Source organism: Canis lupus, chromosome 14 (assembly GCF_048164855.1).
Source record: "Canis lupus baileyi chromosome 14, mCanLup2.hap1, whole genome shotgun sequence".
In the NCBI taxonomy this organism is placed as follows: Eukaryota; Metazoa; Chordata; class Mammalia; order Carnivora; family Canidae; genus Canis; species Canis lupus.
Window position 1 is genome coordinate 40077588 of NC_132851.1, and position 18557 is coordinate 40096144.

General features: G+C 49.6%; 2 protein-coding genes across 20 annotated transcripts in view; both read left to right on the forward strand.

Moving 5' to 3' along the window:
* The first annotated feature begins 137 nt into the window (after window positions 1-137).
* Window positions 138-3032, forward strand: RPL8 (ribosomal protein L8). Its single transcript, XM_072775659.1, has 6 exons — window positions 138-292; window positions 530-673; window positions 756-897; window positions 1141-1359; window positions 2492-2607; window positions 2835-3032. Exons 2-6 carry the CDS (start codon window positions 536-538, stop codon window positions 2991-2993), a joined length of 774 nt encoding a protein of 257 aa, XP_072631760.1. The 5' UTR covers window positions 138-292; window positions 530-535; the 3' UTR covers window positions 2994-3032.
* Window positions 3033-3136: 104 nt separating this feature from the next.
* ZNF34 (zinc finger protein 34) overlaps window positions 3137-18557 on the forward strand; it is a 33543-nt gene continuing 18122 nt past the window's right edge. For 3 of the 19 annotated variants that reach the window (XM_072775569.1, XM_072775570.1, XM_072775571.1), the window contains exons 1-4: window positions 9245-9284; window positions 11974-12060; window positions 12372-12498; window positions 12917-13036. In XM_072775569.1, coding sequence (XP_072631670.1) covers window positions 9282-9284; window positions 11974-12060; window positions 12372-12498; window positions 12917-13036 — 337 coding nt within the window. In that variant the 5' untranslated portion in view covers window positions 9245-9281. Of the gene's footprint in view, window positions 3161-3620; window positions 4313-5141; window positions 5217-5439; window positions 6787-9244; window positions 9485-10163; window positions 10245-11524; window positions 11575-11735; window positions 11855-11973; window positions 12061-12371; window positions 12499-12916; window positions 13037-15452; window positions 17648-18557 lie in introns of those variants that run through there. The other 16 variants (XM_072775555.1, XM_072775557.1, XM_072775554.1 and 13 more) reach the window with 16 other exon arrangements.

The following is an 18557-nucleotide window of genomic DNA, read 5'->3' on the forward strand; positions in this document are numbered from 1 at the left end:
CAGGGTGACGCTCGCCCAGCAGGGGGCAACAGCGAGCGCCGTACTCGCCTCCGACCTGCCCCCAGACCCCGCCCCGCGAGAACCGCCCCGGCTGCACCCGCGCCGGCTGTGCCCCGCGGGTCCGGGCTCCTACTGCGCCTGCGCAGACGCTCCTGCGGTCGGAAAGCGCGCCAGTCCCAGCGTGCACCGGGCTTGCGGCCGGGCCGGAAGGTCGTGCGGCTCTCTTCCCCGCCCCGGAAGATAAGGCGGCAGCCGCCGCCGCGTCCCCTCTTCCGGCCGCGCTCGGCAGCAGGTAGGACGTGGTTGTGGAGGGCGGCCCGGCGCCATCCGCCGCCATCCGCCGCCATCCGCCGCCCTGGGGGCCCGCTAGGCGCCCGGCGGGACCCTTGAGAGGGTTGGGGCGCACGGCCAGGGATGGGGGCGCGGAGGGGTCGGGACCTGGAGGGAGGCTCCCGGGGAGCTGGGACCCCGCGGCCAGGGTGGCGGGGGCGCCTGGGCGGCCTGGGCGCTGACCGCGAGTCGTCTCCAGACCGCTATGGGCCGCGTCATCCGTGGGCAGAGAAAGGGCGCCGGCTCCGTGTTCCGCGCGCACGTGAAGCACCGCAAGGGCGCTGCGCGTCTGCGCGCCGTGGACTTCGCCGAGCGGCACGGCTACATCAAGGGCATCGTGAAGGTGCGGGGAGCCCCCGTCCCGGGCGGTGGAGGACCCGGGGAGCCCCGCGCGGACCCGCCGCTCATGCTGCCTCGGCCCGCAGGACATCATCCACGACCCGGGCCGCGGGGCACCCCTCGCCAAGGTCGTCTTCCGGGATCCGTACCGGTTTAAGAAGCGGACGGAGCTGTTCATCGCCGCCGAGGGCATCCACACTGGCCAGTTCGTGTACTGCGGCAAGAAAGGTGAGGCTCTTGTCGGGACGGGGGTCGGGGTGGGTCGGGGACGGGTCCTGGCCTGGTGGGGGGGGGGCGCGGGGGGGCGCGTGCCCTGGCGCAGAGGAACGTACGGGCGGAGCTCAGGACCTTGGGGTAGGGTGTTTGCTAGCACCAGCCTGGTCAGGTAGGCCTGGGACGTGTTGGGCGCCGGTCGCTGCGGAAGAAGGCTGCAGGGAGCCGAGCTCCTGACCGGGGCGCTTCTCCTCGCAGCCCAGCTCAACATAGGCAATGTGCTCCCGGTGGGCACTATGCCCGAGGGCACCATCGTGTGCTGTCTGGAGGAGAAGCCTGGTGACAGGGGCAAGTTGGCCCGAGCCTCCGGGAACTACGCGACTGTCATCTCCCACAACCCGGAGACCAAGAAGACCCGAGTGAAGCTGCCGTCCGGTTCAAAGAAGGTCATTTCTTCCGCCAACAGAGCCGTGGTGGGTGAGTGGCGGCGGAGTCGGGCGCGATGGGTTTGCCTGTGAGCAGTGAGCGGCGGGACCCGGGCTGCTACCCTGTGGGGTGGGTTCAGCGGGTCTCTCCGTCGCTGGTTGGGAGGTGGGTGAGGCCGGACCCCGATTCGTTAGGCAGACTTCTCTGGGCTCTGGCTTCACCCGGGATTCCACACTTGCTTCTCCTACACCCATGGGGTTAATAGTCTTTTTAGGGGCGGGTGACTTTCTTTAAGCTACCTGGTAATTACTTTAAGGGGATTTGAAACCTGGTTTGTTTGTTTTGCTATTCTGGCAACTTTGAATTGTGGCAAACCCGAAGAATAGTTTCGTTATTTAAGATTTAACTTTTTTTTTAAAGGCTTATTTTTTAACTTTTTTAAAGATGTTGTTTACTCATGAGAGATACACAGCAGAGGGAGAAGCAGGTTCCATGCAGGGAGCCCGATGTGGGACTCAATCCCAGGAGCTCAGGATCACGCCCTGGGCCGAAGGCAGGCGCTAAACCACTGAGCCACCCAGGGATCCCCCTAAAAGGTTCACTTGAGAGAGTACACACACAAGCTGGGGAGTAAGGGCAGAGGGAGAGAATATTCAAGCACTTTCCGCCCTTTAATCTGCAATTAGTGAGATCATGACCAGATCCAAGAGCTGGACACCCACCCCACTCAGTTACCGAGGTTCCCCAGCCAAGGAACGTTCTTGAGTATATGCTTACAAAATAGGTAAAACTGGTTGCTGTACGTGACTGACTGGGTCAGCCTTCCTGTTGGCATTTGGAGGTTAGAGCGAGTGACCTGCCCACCAAGACAGGTCAAAGTTGGAGGCCTTCCTGGAGAGTCATGGGTCAAGTTAGCTGTTACAGACGTTGTGGGCAGAGCCCTGGCTTGACTGCCCCAGCAATCCTCAAGAAACTTGAGGTCATTTGCTAGGCTGCAGGGGGGCTTACTGTGTGGTGGTAGTTGGCAACGTGTTCCTGAGATTTGGGAACACTGACGGTGTGTGAGTACGTTAGAGTGCTGAATGTGAGGCTGGGTCACTGGTAAGGATGTTCTGCTTGATAGGGTCTTGAGGTGCTGGGAGTGTATGGTGCACTTCCCCAGGGTTTCTGGTCTTCCCGACAGGTGTGGTCGCTGGAGGTGGCCGCATTGACAAGCCCATTCTGAAGGCTGGCCGTGCTTACCACAAGTACAAGGCAAAGAGGAATTGCTGGCCACGTGTGCGGGGTGTGGCCATGAATGTAAGTAGCCCAGAGATGGGCGGTTGGGGCTTTCAGGGATTGGGGGTGGGAGGCTAGCTGGACTGGTCCTTTCCTGCAGTGTCTCTCCTGTGATAGAGGGTCTGTAGAGTGAGGCTCTAGGTTACAGTTTAATGGCACAGGTCAGTCGATCTGCTCTTAACCCAGGTTCTGAGGTAGGTGAAGTCCACACCCCAATATTAATGTCTGCCGTTTTCTTCTGTCTGCAGCCTGTGGAGCATCCTTTTGGAGGTGGCAACCACCAACACATCGGCAAACCCTCTACTATCCGCAGAGATGCCCCTGCTGGCCGCAAAGTGGGTCTTATTGCTGCTCGCCGGACTGGGCGTCTGCGGGGAACCAAGACTGTGCAGGAGAAGGAGAACTAGGCTTGAGGGGCTCAATAAAGTGTGTCCTTCTGCCACCAAGTTGTGCTTGCCTATGGTTTCAGAGGGAAGGGTCCTTGCTTGGAGGACTGCCATGGAGCTTTTGATGTAGGAAGGAGGAAGATGAAGTTGGATGCACCAGGAAATTGTGACAGCTCTGGAGAGAAGAGGTGGGGGTGCTACTGGGACACCCCCTCCTGTCCACCAGCTGCACAGGGAGTTGAGGATCCCACTCATGTGCATTAACTTCTCTTGAGAACTTGGGGAATCTGGGTGAGGGGGTGGACACTTAGGGGTGAGAGCAGTACTCCCAAAACCACAGGTTGGAGAGCCAGGAAGCCCTCCTGCAGTGGGAGGAGCAGGATGGAGTCAGATTAGTTTCTCAGACCCAATGGGCTTCCTGTGCCACCCCTGGTACCTGGTCCTAAACTTGGGTAGATGATGTGGAGCCAACCTGGCACGGAGATGGTAGTGGGGCTCTTTAGTGCCTTGGGGCTCCCCAGAGCCCCCTGCCAGTGCTGCTTTTGAGCCAGAGCAAAAGCAGGGGCTGTGGGCCACTGTGCCTAATCAGTTGCTGAGAGAAGGAGGTTGGGGGGGGGGGAGGTGGTGGGTGGCTGGCTGACATGCAGTGCTCCTGGTATGCACTCCACGAGGGCCTGAGAACCAGTCTGCCCCCTCGGTTGTGAGGCTGTGGCTGCCAGGTGGCTCCTTGATGTCAGGGTCCACACTTGTCTAGCATGAGCCTTGCCCCCAGGTCTCGCCTTCCTCCTCTTCATTTATTACCCACTCCACTTAGGCCATGGTGGAGCAGAGAGGAGGGTGAGGTTTACGCATGAGCAGAGGGTCTGGGCTTGGTTCCCTGGACAGCAAACTAACCTGCCATTGTTTTACCCTTCTGAATAAGGTGGCCATCAGGGAGGGTTTGCTCCAGCAGCAGGTACCCAAGGAAGCCTTCCCCCTGGAGTGCGCGAGGCTCAGGGTGGGAGTGGGTTCAGTGCCCCCGTGACCCGGTGACCACGTGGCTTCTCGGCCTAGCTAAAAGGCCCGATCCCTTGGTGCCAGCGCCCTCCCCGGCGAAGAGCGACGTTTTCATAGAAAATCAAAGGCCTCCCCCCGCTGCCTGGGTTCGGGGGTTCGGGAGCGTCAGGTCGTGGCTCTGGGCTGCCACCTAGTGGCCGCGCCTTGCGTGTCCCGCGCCTCGAGGCGGCTCACGATCGAGACGAGGCCGTTTCCCAGAGCGGCCCGCGGGGGGGTGGCGTCACTTCCGGCGGCTTCCGATTGGCGCGGAGGGCGCGGCGGGCGGCGGCTCCTCGGCGGCTGAGGTGAGTGTGGGCCGGCGGGCGGCGGCGACCGGCCCTGCAGTCCCCGCGCCGCTGCGACCCGGCCCCCCCCGGCAGCCTGCTCCGGGAGGCCCCCGACGGCTCTCCGCCGCCGGCCCCGCCCGAGAGCCCCCTCCCCGGCCGCCGCCCGGGCGCCGCTCCCCTCCCCGGCCCCGGCCCACGGCGCCGAAGGCCGCGGCCGGCCTCGCACTCGCGCCCCGGCCCGGGGGCCCACCCCCTGTCCCTCCCGCCGCCTCCCCCGACACTCTCACCCGCCGCCCTGCCCCCTATCCCCCTCCCCTTCTCCCCCCCCCAGCTCCCATCTCCCTCCGCCCCTGCTGTGTAGCTGGGAGCAGTCGAGGCTGGGGCGCTCCTTGCCGTCCTCTTCTCCGCGTCTGGCCTCCCCGCCCCTTGCAGCCTCCGCTCTCCCTCCTCACCCTTTGCTGCTGCTGCTCCAGTTCCTCTCAGCAGGCAAATTGTTTCTCTTCTTAGAGGCTTTTATTCAAGGTCTGACATTTAAGACTTTTTAAATAAAAAATGCACCGTGTTTTTGTGCTTTGAAAATACATTTAAGAAAACTTTTTTTAAGGATCTTACTCATTTGAGAGCGTGCATGCAGGAGCCGGGGGAGGGGCGGAGGGAGAGGCCGACTGCTGAGCAGGGAGCCCGTGGGGCGCTGGATCCCAGGACCCTGGGATCATGACCTGAGCCCGTTAACCTCAGCCACCCAGGCGCCCTTAAAAACAACAACAAAAAAAGTTTCCAGCCGCAATCGCAAGGTCTAGAGCTAGCCTGGGGCCTGCCCCTCTCCCCACCCTTTTTTATAATTCAGGCTCCATGCGAAAGTGGGACCTGCCCTTGGCACCCAGAGATGAAGACCCACGTGCTCTACTGACCGAACCACCAGGTGCACCCCTGTTGAGGTGGAAGAATGCTTTTAAGGAAAGGAAAGCTGTTGAAGTGAAACTGCTGTTAGACTCAGGGTCCCCAATCCCATTTGCTTCCCTAAACAACCCTTATTTTGAACAATATGCTTTGTGCAGTTTTTGTTTAGTTTTTGTTTTTTTTTAAATTTTATTTATTTATTCATGACACACACAGAGGCAGAGACACAGGCAGAGGGAGAAGCGGGCTCCATGCAGGGAGCCCTAGGCGGGACTACATCCTGGGTCTCCAGGATCACGCCCTGGGCTGAAGGCCGTGCTAAAACACTGAGCCACCCAGGGCCGCCCAGTTTTTGTTTAGCTTTATTGACTGTAATTGATACACAAGAATTGTATAAATTTTAGATGTACACGTTTGTTTTGATATATGCATGCATTGTAAGATAATCACATTCAACCTAATTAGCATGTTCCTCATCTCACCTAGGTACAATTTTTCTTTTTTGGTTTTTGTGAGGATATTTAAGACCTATCCTCTTGGCAAATTTTTCTTTTTAAAGATTTATTTACTTGACACAGAATGAGAGCACAAGCAGGGGGAGTGGCAGAGTCTCCCTAAGGCAAGGAGCCCAATGGGGGTCTCAACTCCAAGACCCTGGGGTCATGAGCCAAGCTGAAGGCAGGCTGAGCCACCCAGGCGCCCCCCTCCCCCTTAGCAAATTTCATAGTTACAAAACAGTATTGTTAACCGTAGTCACAATGCTCTATATTAGATTTCCAGAATATACTCATCTTGCAGAGCTGAGAGTTTGTGCTCTTAGCTGCATCTCACCATTTTCCCCAAGGCCCAAACCTTGGTAACCATCCATTCTTCTCTCTGCTTCTCTGATTTCGACTCTCTTGGATACCACATATCAGTGAGGTCATGTGGTATTTGTCTTTCTGTGTGTGGTTTATTGCATTTAGCATAACGCCCTCAAGGTTCATCCATATAGTTGCGAATGGCAAGATTTCATTCTTTAGTGGCTGAGTACTATTCCATTGTGTATATACTACATCCTGTACCCTCTCATCTATTGTTGGACACTTAGGTTGATTTTTTTTTAAGGCACCTCCACCCTGTTTTCCATAACTGTTGCACCAATTTACATTTCCACCAACAGTGCACAAAGATTTTCTTTTCTCTACATCCTTACCTCACATATCTTTTGCATTTTGATAATACTCATTCTGACAGCTATGAGGTGAAGCTCATTGTGGTTTTTATTTGCAATTAGGTTGATCACCTTTTCAGGTACCTGTTGGTCATTTGTATGTTTTTGTGGGGAAATTGAGGTTCTTTGCCCCTGTTAAATTGGATTTTATAGTTTTTCCCCCCGTATTTAGTTGTGTAAAGTCCTTATGTATCTTAGATCTTAATTCTTTTCTTTTTTTTTTTAAGATTTTATTTATTCATGAGAGACAGAGAGAGGCAGAGACACAGGCAGAGGGAGAAGCGGCCTCCCTACGGGGATCCTGATGTGGGACCTCATCCCAGGACCCCGGGGTTGCGTTCTGAGCCGAAGGCAGACGCTCAGCCACTGAGCCACCCAGGTGCTTTGGTGCCCCTAGATCCTAATTCTTAATTCCTAATCAGATACATGGTTTGCAGATATTATCTCCCATTTCTTTTTTTTTTTTAAGATTGATTTATTTATTCATTTATTCATGATAGATAGAGAGAGGCAGAGACACAGGCAGAGGGAGAAGCATGCTCCCTGCTAGCCCGACGCGGGACTCGATCCCGGGACTTCAGGATCGCGCTGGGCCAAAGGCAGGCACTAAACCGCTGAGCCACCCAGGGATCCCCTTATCTCCCATCTCTTAGATGCCTTTTTCACTCTGTTGATTGTTACTTTTCTGTCAGCACGTTTTCTTATACCTCTACACACTTACTAGTGTTTTAAAATCTACATTCAGGGATCCCTGGGTGACTCAGCGGTTTAGCGCCTGCCTTGGCCCAGGAGGTGGTCCTGGGGTCCCAGGATCGAGTCCCGTGTCGGGCTCCCTGCATGGAGCCTGCTTCTCCCTCTGCCTGTGTCTCTGCCTCTCTCTGTCTCTCATGAATAAATAAATAAAATCTTTAAAAAATAAATAAAATCTACATACATAGGGGTATCTGGGTGGCTTAGTGGTTGAGCATCTGCCTTCGGCTCAGGGCGTGATCCTGGGGTCGAGTCTCACATCGGGCTTCCCACAGGGAGCCTGCTTCTCCCTCTGCCATGTCTCTCCCTCTTTCTCAGTGTCTCTCATGAATAAATAAATAAAATCTTTAAAAAATCTACATACATAATGTAGTATTGATACTCTACACTTAGTGGTTTCACTAATCCTTTTTTGTTTTTAAAGATTTTATTTATTTATTCATGAGAGACATAGAGAGGCAGAGACACAGGCAGAGGGAGAAGCGGGCTCCATGCAGGGAGCCTGATGTGGGACTCGATCCCCCGGCCTCAGGATCATGCCCTGGGCCGAAGGCAGGTGCTAAACCACTAAGCCACCCAGGGATCCCCTTTTCCTTATGTCTTTAACATTTGCGGGAGGCCTGGATGGCTCAGCGGTTGAGCGTCTACCTTTGGCTCACTCAGGGTGTGATCCTGGGGTCCTAGGATTGAGTCCTGCCTTGGGCTCCCTGCAGGGAGCCTGCTTCTCCCTCTGCCTGTGTCTCTTTATCTCTCTCTCTGTGTTTCTCATGAATAAATAAATAAATATTTAAAAATATTATAGCTAGTGACACCTGGGTGGCTCAGCGGTTGAGTGTCTGCCTTCAGCTCAGGGCGTGATCCGGGAATCTGGGATCGAGTCCCATGTTGGGCTCCATGAGAGGAGCCTGCTTCTCTCTCTGCCTCTCTCTCTCTCTGTGTCTCTCATGAATAAATGAATAAAATCTTAAAAAAAAATATTATAGCTATAGGGCAGCCTGGTGGCTCAGCAGTTTAGTGCGCCTTCGGCCGGGGTCGCGATCCTGGAGTCATGGGATTGAGTCCCATGTCGGGCTCCCTGCATGGAGCCTGCTTCTACCTCTGCCTGTGTCTCTGCCTCTCTCTCTCTCGTGAATGAATAAATAAAATCTTTTAAAAAATGTATTATAGCTATTAAAATAATATGGGAAATACAGTACATCAAAGAAAAGTTTAATTTTACTCCAAAATTTTTCTGTACACCACAAAATTAAAAGACAAGCTGCAGAGTGAAAGGTATTTGCAAACATACTTAATACATAAGAAAAGATACACAGAATATATTTTAAAGTAAAAAGACCATTTATTTTAAGAAATGAACACAGGATGACTTGGGAATTCATAAACAATGAAATCAGTCTAATAAATATGTGAAAAGATCTTCAATGTCATTGAGAACTAAAGAAATGCAAATTCAAGACTTATCTCCCCACAGATTGGGGAAAATACAAAATGCTTCACAATAGCAATTTTTTTTTTCTTTAAGATTTTATTTATTTGCTTATGAGACACACACAGGCAGAGGCACAGGCAGAGGGAGAAGCAGCCTCCACTCAGGGAGCCCAATGTGGGACTTGATCCCGGGACCACGAGATCATGCTCTGAGCCGAAGGCAGGCACTTAATCGCTGAGCCTCCCAGGCGTCCCTGAATTTTACTTTCCTGTAGAAGATCAGTTGTGTTGGTACCATTTTGATAGCATGCCATTATGTCCTTATTGCAGGCACAGATCTGTTCATTAATTTCTTTGCTATGCTTACGCCTCACTTTTGTTACCATAGCCTTACAGTAAGTCTTGATGTGGTAGGGCGTGCCTCTGTCTACCTTAGTTCTTTTTTAGCATTGCCTTGGTAATCTGGATCATTACGATATTGAATCATTTTGATCAGATTTTATGTTATGTCCTGTTGCAATTTTGGTTGTACAGAATTAATAGATTTACTTGGGGGATAATTGACATTTTTATGATATTGCATCTTCCTGTTTATGAGCACTGTTTCTCCATAGGTCTTTTTGATGTCCTTCAATAAAGTTTTACCATTTTGTCCCCAGGGTCTTGGATCACACTCTGATAACTGTTGCTGCATATATGGTATGTAGGATTATGTCCCCTTTTTCTTTCTTTCTTTTCTTTTTTTTAAGATTCTTTTTATTCATGAGACACACAGAGGCAGAGACACAGGCAGAGGGAGAAGCAGGCTTCCTGTGGGGAGCCTGATGTGGGAATTGATCCTAGGACCCTGGGATCACGCCCTGAGCCAAAGGCAGACACTCAACCACTGAGCCACCCAGGTACTCCTCTTTCTGTTCTTAGAAATATTTCTTTTTCTTTTTTTTTTTTTTTTGAAATATATCTTTTTCCATCTCTTTTCTGCCCCCCATTGGACTTACCAAATGTTTTTGTGTTTTAACAGCACTGTTGAGAGATTATGTTGTTTCTTTAAATCGAGTATCCTTTATTTTCTTCTTTTCTTGAATTACTTTTTTTATTTTTTTATTTTTTATTTTATTATTTTTTTTAATTACTTTTTTTAGTCTGTGTTTAATTTTTTATTAAATGTTTAGATCAGGGGGATCCCTGGGTGGCTCAGGTGTTTAGCACCTGCCTTTGGACCAGGGCATAATCCTGGAGCCCCGGGATCGAGTCCCACATCGGGCTCCCTATATGGAGCCTGCTTCTCCCTCTGCTTGTGTCTCTGCCTCGCTTTCTCTCTCTCTCTCTCTCTCTCTCTCTGTGTGTCTCTTGTGAATAAATAAAATCTTAAAAAAAAAAAAAGTTCAGATCATTTATTTCAGTCTCTCTTGTCCTAAAATAAGAGCACTAAGAATGGACGTTTTCCCTTATGTAACCTCCTTTTCCATTTCTATGTTTTTCTTGGGGGGGGGTACTTTTCAAAAAACATTTTATTTATTTATTAGAGAGAAAGTGTGCGCATGCCCATGAGCAAGGGGAGGGGCAGGGAGAGAAGCAGACCATTTCAGGACCCCGCGATCATAACCTGAGCTGAAGACAGAGCTTAGCTGACTGAGCCGCCCAGGCACCCCTGAGGGGGTACGTATTTATCAGATATCTCCAGTATAACAACAGTGGTCAGCGAATGTTTTGCCAGATGGTATCAATGTTTGGAATTTGTTGAAACTTCCATTGTTGCCTGGTTTGTGGTGCTCCTTAATCTTTTTGAATGTATATTTTGGAAAATGTGTAATCTCTATGTTTTAAGTACCTATTCTCTACTTGTTCCATTCATTTCTGAGGGAAGTGTGTTGAAATCTCTGGTTCCAGGGGAGGTTTGCCAGTTGCTCTTTGCTACTTCAGTTTAGTATTGGTTTCTACATTTCGAGTTTGTTGTTAGATATGCATTTGTCTGTAAGTACAGGTTTTGGGTGGATTTTCCTTGTATTAATATGTATTATTTATTTTTGTTTCTATTAGTGATTTTTACTTTCAGTTCTTTTTTTTTTTAAATTTTTTTTTTTTAATTTTTATTTATTTATGATAGTCACACACACACACAGAGAGAGAGAGAGGCAGAGACACAGGCAGAGGGAGAAGCAGGCTCCATGCACCGGGAGCCCGACGTGGGATTCGATCCCGGATCTCCAGGATCGCGCCCTGGGCCAAAGGCAGGCGCCGAACCGCTGCGCCACCCAGGGATCCCTTTACTTTCAGTTCTGTTTTGATGGTATAAATATTGCGAAACCACACATAGCAATTGTATATTAAGCTCACAAGCATCACAATGGAGGGAAGAAGCCAGAGTGTAGACAGCACAGGTGCTTGATAAAGTTCACCAGAAGCACACCTGATGTGTGTTGGTGGAAGTGAATGGAGGCGTACCCTTAGGAGTTCAGGAAGGAAGCAGTGCCTGCAGGGGCAGGAGGGCCGACTTCGGTGCTGGTTCTGTGGGCTTGGGCCCTTTGTGACTGCCCCTTGAGCGTGTGTTCAGGATTTGTTGAGACTTCTGCATAAATTTCATATTTCAATAAAGAGCTTTAAAAGTAAAAGGTAGGGGTGCATGGGTGGCTCAGTTGGTTAGGCATCTGCTTTCGCTCAGGTTGTGATCTCAGGGTCCTGGGATCAAGCCCCGAGTCCAGCTTCCTGCTCAGCAGGGAGGCTGCTTCTCCCTCTCCCTCTGGCCCTCCCCTGCTCTTGGTGTCTCTCTCTCTCTCTCTCTCTCTCTCTCTCAAATAAATAAATAAATAAATAAATAAATAAATAAATAGAATCTTCAAAAACAAAATAAAGAAAAGGTACATCGTTAACAGTTTTATTTTATTTAGCGTTTGTGTTGTTTGTCGTCTATTCAGGCTTTCTGTGTTACTGTATTTTAGGTTATGCAGGAGCATTGTGTGTGTATCAGAGACTCTTGTGCTTGTAGTAGGTGAGTTTAATCCTCTTATTTCTTACCATCATTCAGACACTGAACTTATTTCTACTAGTATTGTATTTTTAAGTGTCTATACTTTTGTTCTGTACCTTGTATTGATTTTTTTCCACTTTCACTCAACACTTAATAAGTTGTCTTTATTCTTTCATATAAAGTGAATCTTCCTACTAAATGAGGCAGCTTGATGTGTCAAGAAGGTCGAGGGGAACAGATGGCCTGAGGAATTGTGCACACATTCCTGTAGTGGGGGCACGGTTGTGCAGGGCAGCCCCAGGTAGGGAGCAGAGTCTTCCTGGGAGACTAGCTGTGTCCTGATGGGGATGACAACGGTCCTGAAGCTGCCCACAGAAGGGGCCAGGCTGGGCCTCCATGTGTTCTTCTCTTTTCCCTCAGCACCAGTGTGACTCACCACTGATTTCTCTCCTGGGAAGCCCAGGGTACCAGGTTATGGAGGCTTTGCACCTGTCTGCTCTGCCCCAGGTGAGCATCCGTTTTCCCTGAGAGGTCTGCAATCTCCAGATAGGGCTTCCTTGCCTGCTTTGCTTCAGCAGACACTGTCAGCCATCTTGGTCTGGGATGTTGAGCAGAAGAGGGGTGATCCTGGGACTCCCTCAGCCTTCCAGAGTTACTGGCTTAGTGGCCAAAGGTTCAGGCCACTCACTCTCCTTGGCCATACTAGGGCATCAGGCTCGTCACCCCTGTGCTGCTATTCCTGGTATGCTTCTGGTGCTTCTGCCCCCAGGGCCCACTCTAAGCTGCACCTGGGCCTGCAGCAGCCCCTGTCATTCCAGGCTGAGGTGACCTTTGAGGACGTGGCCGTGCTATTCTCCCGGGAGGAGTGGGGCCGTCTGGGCCCTTCTCAAAGGGGCCTCTACAGGGATGTGATGCTGGAGACCTACAGGAATCTGGTCTCCCTGGGTAAGGCCCCTCACCAGGATGCTGTTCAGGGGACAACCCTGGGGATGGATGGCTCATCAGGGGCTGGGCTGGGGGCCTCACCCTCTGGTCCTTGACAGGCCTGGTCTTTGCAAAGGGAGGGCCAGGTGGGGCGGGTTGGTGGTTCTCTCCTCTAAGCTCCCAGATAAGACTGCCTCCCTGCCGCAGGCCCAATCCATTCCTAGAGGGAGTGCATACCTCTAGGTGGAGAGAGCACCCTGCATTCTTGTTCCAATGCTCAGATCTCATCTTCATGACCATCCCAACCTGCCAGAGTGTCCAGACTTCCCAGCTCCCCACTTTGCCTGTGCTTCTCCTTCCTGCTACAGTCCCAGATGAGGTTCCACTCAGTGCAGCCCTGCATCCTTGGCACCAACCCTAGGCCCCATTTTCTTCCCAGGAGCTGGACCTGCAGGTCCCAAGCCTGGGGTGATCACGCAGTTGGAGCGAGGGGATGAGCCATGGGACCTGGATGCACAGGGCGCCAAGGGGACAGAGCGACTGAGAGTCAGTGTCTCAGGTGCGTGAGGGGGGGCCACTTCCTAACAGTTGCTCAACAGGCATTTGTCAGAGTCCAAGGTGTGTGGTTAATGACTCGGGCATTTAGAACAAGGTGCATCAGGGCCAGCATGGTAACCCTAGGAGTGGCTGATGTTGAAATCCAGGTCACCCCCATCAGCCTGGGTGCCTCAGTGTGGTGATTCTTGAGCTGCATCTTCTAGGAGAGTGAAAGGGGGAATTGTTGGCAGAGAAGAGGGAACGCTGGACCCCATGGAGCCCTGCCCTTCAGAGCTCATGCCCTATGAGGAGGGTCAGATAGGGCCATAGTGATGGAGACCATCACTTCATTCTCCTTGTCTACATTATCCACTTGACAGTTATAGACCAATACAAAGAAGAGAGAACGTCTAATCAACCACATACCAGTGTGTTCCGTTGTGCGCCTGTTGTCCCCTTTCTTATGCGGCCTGTCCACATCCATATATGAATGTTGCTTCTTTTTTTTTTTTTCAAAGATTTTATTTATTTATTCATGAGAGACACAGAGAGAGAGGCAGAGACACAGTCAGAGGGAGAAGCAGGCTCCCTGCAGGGAGCCCAATGTGGGACTCAATCCCAGGATCACCCCTGAGCCATAGGCAGACGCTCAACCCCTAAGCCACCCGGGCGTCCCTGAATGTTGCTTCTTGACAGGAATGCAGTGATCCCTTGTGTACTGCTGTCATCTCCTTTTTCACTCACTGAGTGTCCATTTTTATGCCCACAAGTCTCAGTCACTGCTTTTGCTGGAAGTGGCAGTGGGAAGGGTGCTCTCTAGTTTCATTGCTGTGGACAACTCTGATAAGCATTATTTTGCACGTGTCTTGATGATGTCCTAAGAAGCAAGTACTGGCTAAAAGACTTGAATTTCTGTTTTGTGAATTTATTTATTCAAATAACAATACTTCCAGAACCAGGATAAACCCTAAGTTTATAACTCAGTGAATTTTTATAAAAAATCATCTTGTAGAGGATCCCTGGGTGGCTCAGCAGTTTGGTGCCTGCCTTTGGCCCAGGGCGCAGTCCTGGAGTCCCGGGATTGAGTCCCACGTCGGGCTCACAGCATGGAGCCTGCTTCTCCCTCCTCCTGTGTCTCTGCCTCTCTCTCTCTCTCTCTCTCTATGTCTATCATAAATAAGTAAATAAATCTGGAAAAAAAAATCTCAAAAAAGAAATCATCTTGTAAATCAAAATGCGAACGCTTTCTAGCTCCCAGAATGCCCACTGGGCCTCACGTGTCATTTCCCACTGCTCCTCATAGGGTCCCTCTCTAACTCCTGGATGCCACTCTGCCCATTAGCTCTGTGTCTGGTCAATTCGGGTATCTGAGGGCTGCCATGTTGTACAGCATACATTCTGTTCCATTGCCATACAGTGTTCTGTCATATGAATATGCCACAGATTATTTCCATTCTTTTTTTTTTTTTTTATCTCCATTCTTGTTGATATTTGGTTATCCTTATTTTGGGATTGTTGTGCATGTTTCTCTTGCTCACAGAGAATGCATTCTGGTACCATATTTCTGCAGTTGGAGTTGGTGTATGAATGGCTAGTCAAGGAACCAAGGAATGGAGGCTTAAGGGTATCAGGAAGTATTCTGTATGGCATCTTGAGTTTAAGGGGCTGATGGTTAACTGGGTTGCCTCTCAGGTCTCTCTCCCTCTCTTTTTTTTTTTTTTTCTTTCCAAGATTTTATTCATGTATTCATGAGAGACACACAGAGAGAAACAGAGACATAGGCAGAGGAAGAAGAAGCAGGCTCCATGCAGGGAGCTCAGTGTGGGACTCGATCCCAGGACCCCAGAATCACACCCTGAACCAAAGGCAGATCCTCAACCACTGAGCCACCAGGCATCCCAATCTCTCAGGCCTCTTGAGAAAAGCCCAGAGAATGGGTTCGGCCTGCTAAGGAGGGCTAAGGGTCTTGGTGTACTCTGCAGTCCATGGTTGGCATGACATTAGCCCTCTCTGTCCTGAGGAGGCAACTGGTTTTCCTACCATAAATTTTGGGAGTAGATTTGCTATTGTGAGGTGGCCTTAGACTCAATTCTTTGTCAGATGCCCTCCATGACTTTCAGGGCCCCTCTGGTCTCTATGGTGGTATGAAGCTTCCATCTTCTGTACTTTTCTGATGAGGACCTACATCCTACAAGCCCCACTTAGGCAGAAGGCAGGCAGAAGAATTGGTCAAGCCTGGGTTGAAATACTTGTACTGCTGTAAGATTGCAGCCTTAGGTGAGGTCGTTAAGCCTCTAAGCTACCGGCTCTCATCTCTGCAAGGTGTTGTGACTTTGGAGATGATGGAATTGATACTGTACAGGTGGTGGGTACCATCTTCCTATTTTCCTTCTCAGGTCAGGACAGGTGGTCCTAAGATGTAGTGTTTGTTGTTCCAGGTCATGGGGCCAGGACTGAATTTAAGGAGTTGTCTTCGGAGGAGATGCTTGATAGGGAAGAACTGGATCAACTCCAGGGGGCTGTTCCCCAGGGACGTGATCCTGAAGAGATCCCTGCATGGAGCAGGGAGCCAGAGGAGAGCCTGGACAAGCATATGGAGCAGAGAGACCTGAGGCCAGTCCCACTGACCAGTGAGGACAGCATTCAGGAGTCTGGGGGAGGCCTCAGGTTTCGGTCAAGCCCTGTCTCTGATCAGAGACCTCACAAATGCGATATATGTGAACAGAGTTTCGAACAGAGATCATACCTCAATAACCACAAGCGTGTACACAGGTCAAAAAAGACAAATATTGTCCATGATTCTGGGGAATTCTTCAGTGCAAATTTAGTTGTTAAAGAAGATCAGAAAATTCCTCTTGGGAAAAAATTACATTATTGTGGTTACTGTGGGAAGGCCTTCAGGTACAGTGCTAATCTTGTCAAACACCAGCGGCTTCATAGTGAAGAGAAGCCCTACAAATGTGATGAGTGTGGGAAAGCCTTCAGCCAGAGCTGCGAGTTCATCAATCACCGAAGGATGCACTCAGGCGAGATCCCCTACCGTTGTGGTGAGTGTGGGAAGACATTCAATCAGAGGCCCAACCTCATGAAGCATCAGAGAATTCATACTGGGGAGAAGCCCTACAAGTGTGGTGATTGTGGGAAACACTTCAGCGCCTATTCTTCCCTTATATATCACCAGAGAATCCACACTGGAGAGAAACCCTATAAGTGTAACGACTGTGGGAAAGCCTTCAGTGATGGCTCAATCCTTATCCGACATCGCCGGACCCACACTGGGGAGAAGCCGTTTGAGTGTAAAGAATGTGGCAAAGGCTTTACCCAAAGTTCTAACCTTATCCAACATCAAAGAATTCACACTGGTGAGAAACCCTATAAATGTAATGAATGTGAGAAAGCCTTCATCCAAAAAACCAAACTTGTTGAACATCAGAGAAGCCACACTGGAGAGAAGCCCTATGAATGTAATGACTGTGGCAAAGTCTTCAGCCAGAGCACACACCTTATCCAGCATCAGAGGATTCACACAGGAGAGAAGCCATACAAGTGTAGTGAGTGTGGGAAGGCCTTCCACAACAGTTCCAGACTCATCCATCACCAGAGGTCTCACCACGGAGAGAAGCCGTACAAATGCAGTGATTGCAAGAAAGCCTTTAGCCAGGGCACTTATCTCATCCAGCACCGGAGGATCCACACTGGCGAGAAGCCCTACAAATGCAGCAAGTGTGGGAAGGCCTTCCGGCACAGTTCGAACATGTGCCAGCATCAGAGGATTCACCTCCGGGAAGACTTCTCGAGGTGATCATGGAGGAGGATTCATGAGTTCCACTATGTACTTCTTACATATGACCCACCCCACCCTCTTATTTATTGTCCACACAGTGTTGTTACAGATGACGGGCGTTTCTAATTAAAAACAAGCAACAAAAATTCTTTTCTTAAACCAAAAGCAGTGCATGTTCATTTTAGAGAAATTAAGAGGATTAAGCAAAAAGAAGTTCTCCCCCACTTAGGAAAAGAATCTGTCACTGCTGATATAAGTTTCCTTTCACACATAATTAAGAGCATTTAAAAAAGGAAATACTGTGTGCTTGTCATTGTAGCACATAGGATCTTCACCTATTGCTATTCTTTAATCCTAGAAAACTCACACTGGAAAGAATTCTACATATTTACATGTTTTTACGTATTGTAAATTTAAAAGATTAACATAGTCATACTTTTCTGTGTGTCTTTGTAATAGAGTTGATAATTGCCGTTTTCATTGTGGTATATATGCATAACATAAAATTTACCATTTTAACCATTTTTACATGTATAGTTCAGTGGCATTAAGTACATTCACAGTGTTGTATAACCATCACTACTGTTTTTTTTTAATTGAAACAAAGTCTATACCCATTAAACAATAACTCCCCTCTTTTCCTCCTCTTAGCCGCTGACAATCTCTGTTCTGTTTTCTATGAATTTGCCTATTCTAGGTTCCTCATAAGTGGAATAATACAATATTTTCCCTTTATATCTGGCTTATTTCACTTTGCATAATGTCCTCAAGGTTCATCCATTTTGTAGCCTGTATCAGAATGTCATGCTTTTTTATGTCTGAAAAATATGACTTTGTTCGTAGATACCATGTTTTGTTTATTCACTCATCTGTTAATAGACACTTGAGTGTTTCTGCCTTTTGGCTGTTGTGCATACACTGCTGCGAGTGGGTGCACAAGTATCTTTTTTTGACCTTTTTGGGGGTAGGGGAGAGAGTGCATGAGCAGTGGGGGTGGAGGTAGGGGCAGAGAGAGAAAGAGAATCTTAAGCAGGTTCCACAACCATGGCAGAGCCCTATGTGGGGCTTGATCTCATGACCCCGAGATCATGATCTGAGCTAAAATCAAGAATTGGTTGCTTAGTCAACTGAGCCATGCAGGCATCCCTTGGATCATTACTCTCAATACTTCTGGGTGTAATTCTGGGAGCGAAATTGCTGGATCATATGGTAATTCTTCTACCTTTACCTTTTGAGGAACGGCCAGACTTTTCCACAGTGGCTGTACCACTTTACAGCCACGTACCATTTACCCTTGTACATTCCCAGCAGCAACGAATAGAGGGTTCTAATTTCCCTACATCTTTATCAACACTTGTTATTTATTTTTTTTTAAATAGTATCCATCCTAATGGGTGTGAAATGGTTTCTCATTGTGGTTTTGGTTTGTATTTTTCTGATGACTAATGATGTTGAACATCTTTTCAGGCACTTATTGACCATTTGTCTGTCTTCTTTGGAGAAATATCTGTCCAAGTCCTTTGCCCATTTTATTTTATTTTTATTTATTTATGATAGTCACAGAGAGAGAAAGAGAGAGAGGCAGAGACACAGGCAGAGGGAGAAGCAGGCCCCATGTACCGGGAGCCCGATGTGGGATTCGATCCCGGGTCTCCAGGATCACGCCCTGGGCCAAAGGCAGGCGCCAAACCGCTGCGCCACCCAGGGATCCTGCTTTGCCCATTTTAGAATTGGGTTTTTAATTATTTTTTAAGTTTTG

What these genes read in the sequence shown, in the direction of transcription:
- RPL8 (XM_072775659.1), top strand. Translation starts at nt 536, where the DNA reads ATGGGCCGCGTCATCCGTGGGCAGAGAAAGGGCGCCGGCTCCGTGTTC. An exon ending in ACATCAAGGGCATCGTGAAG is followed by an intron (nt 674 to 755) that starts GTGCGGGGAGCC and finishes CTCGGCCCGCAG; the next exon opens with GACATCATCCACGACCCGGG. An exon ending in TGCGGGGTGTGGCCATGAAT is followed by an intron (nt 2,608 to 2,834) that starts GTAAGTAGCCCA and finishes TTCTGTCTGCAG; the next exon opens with CCTGTGGAGCATCCTTTTGG.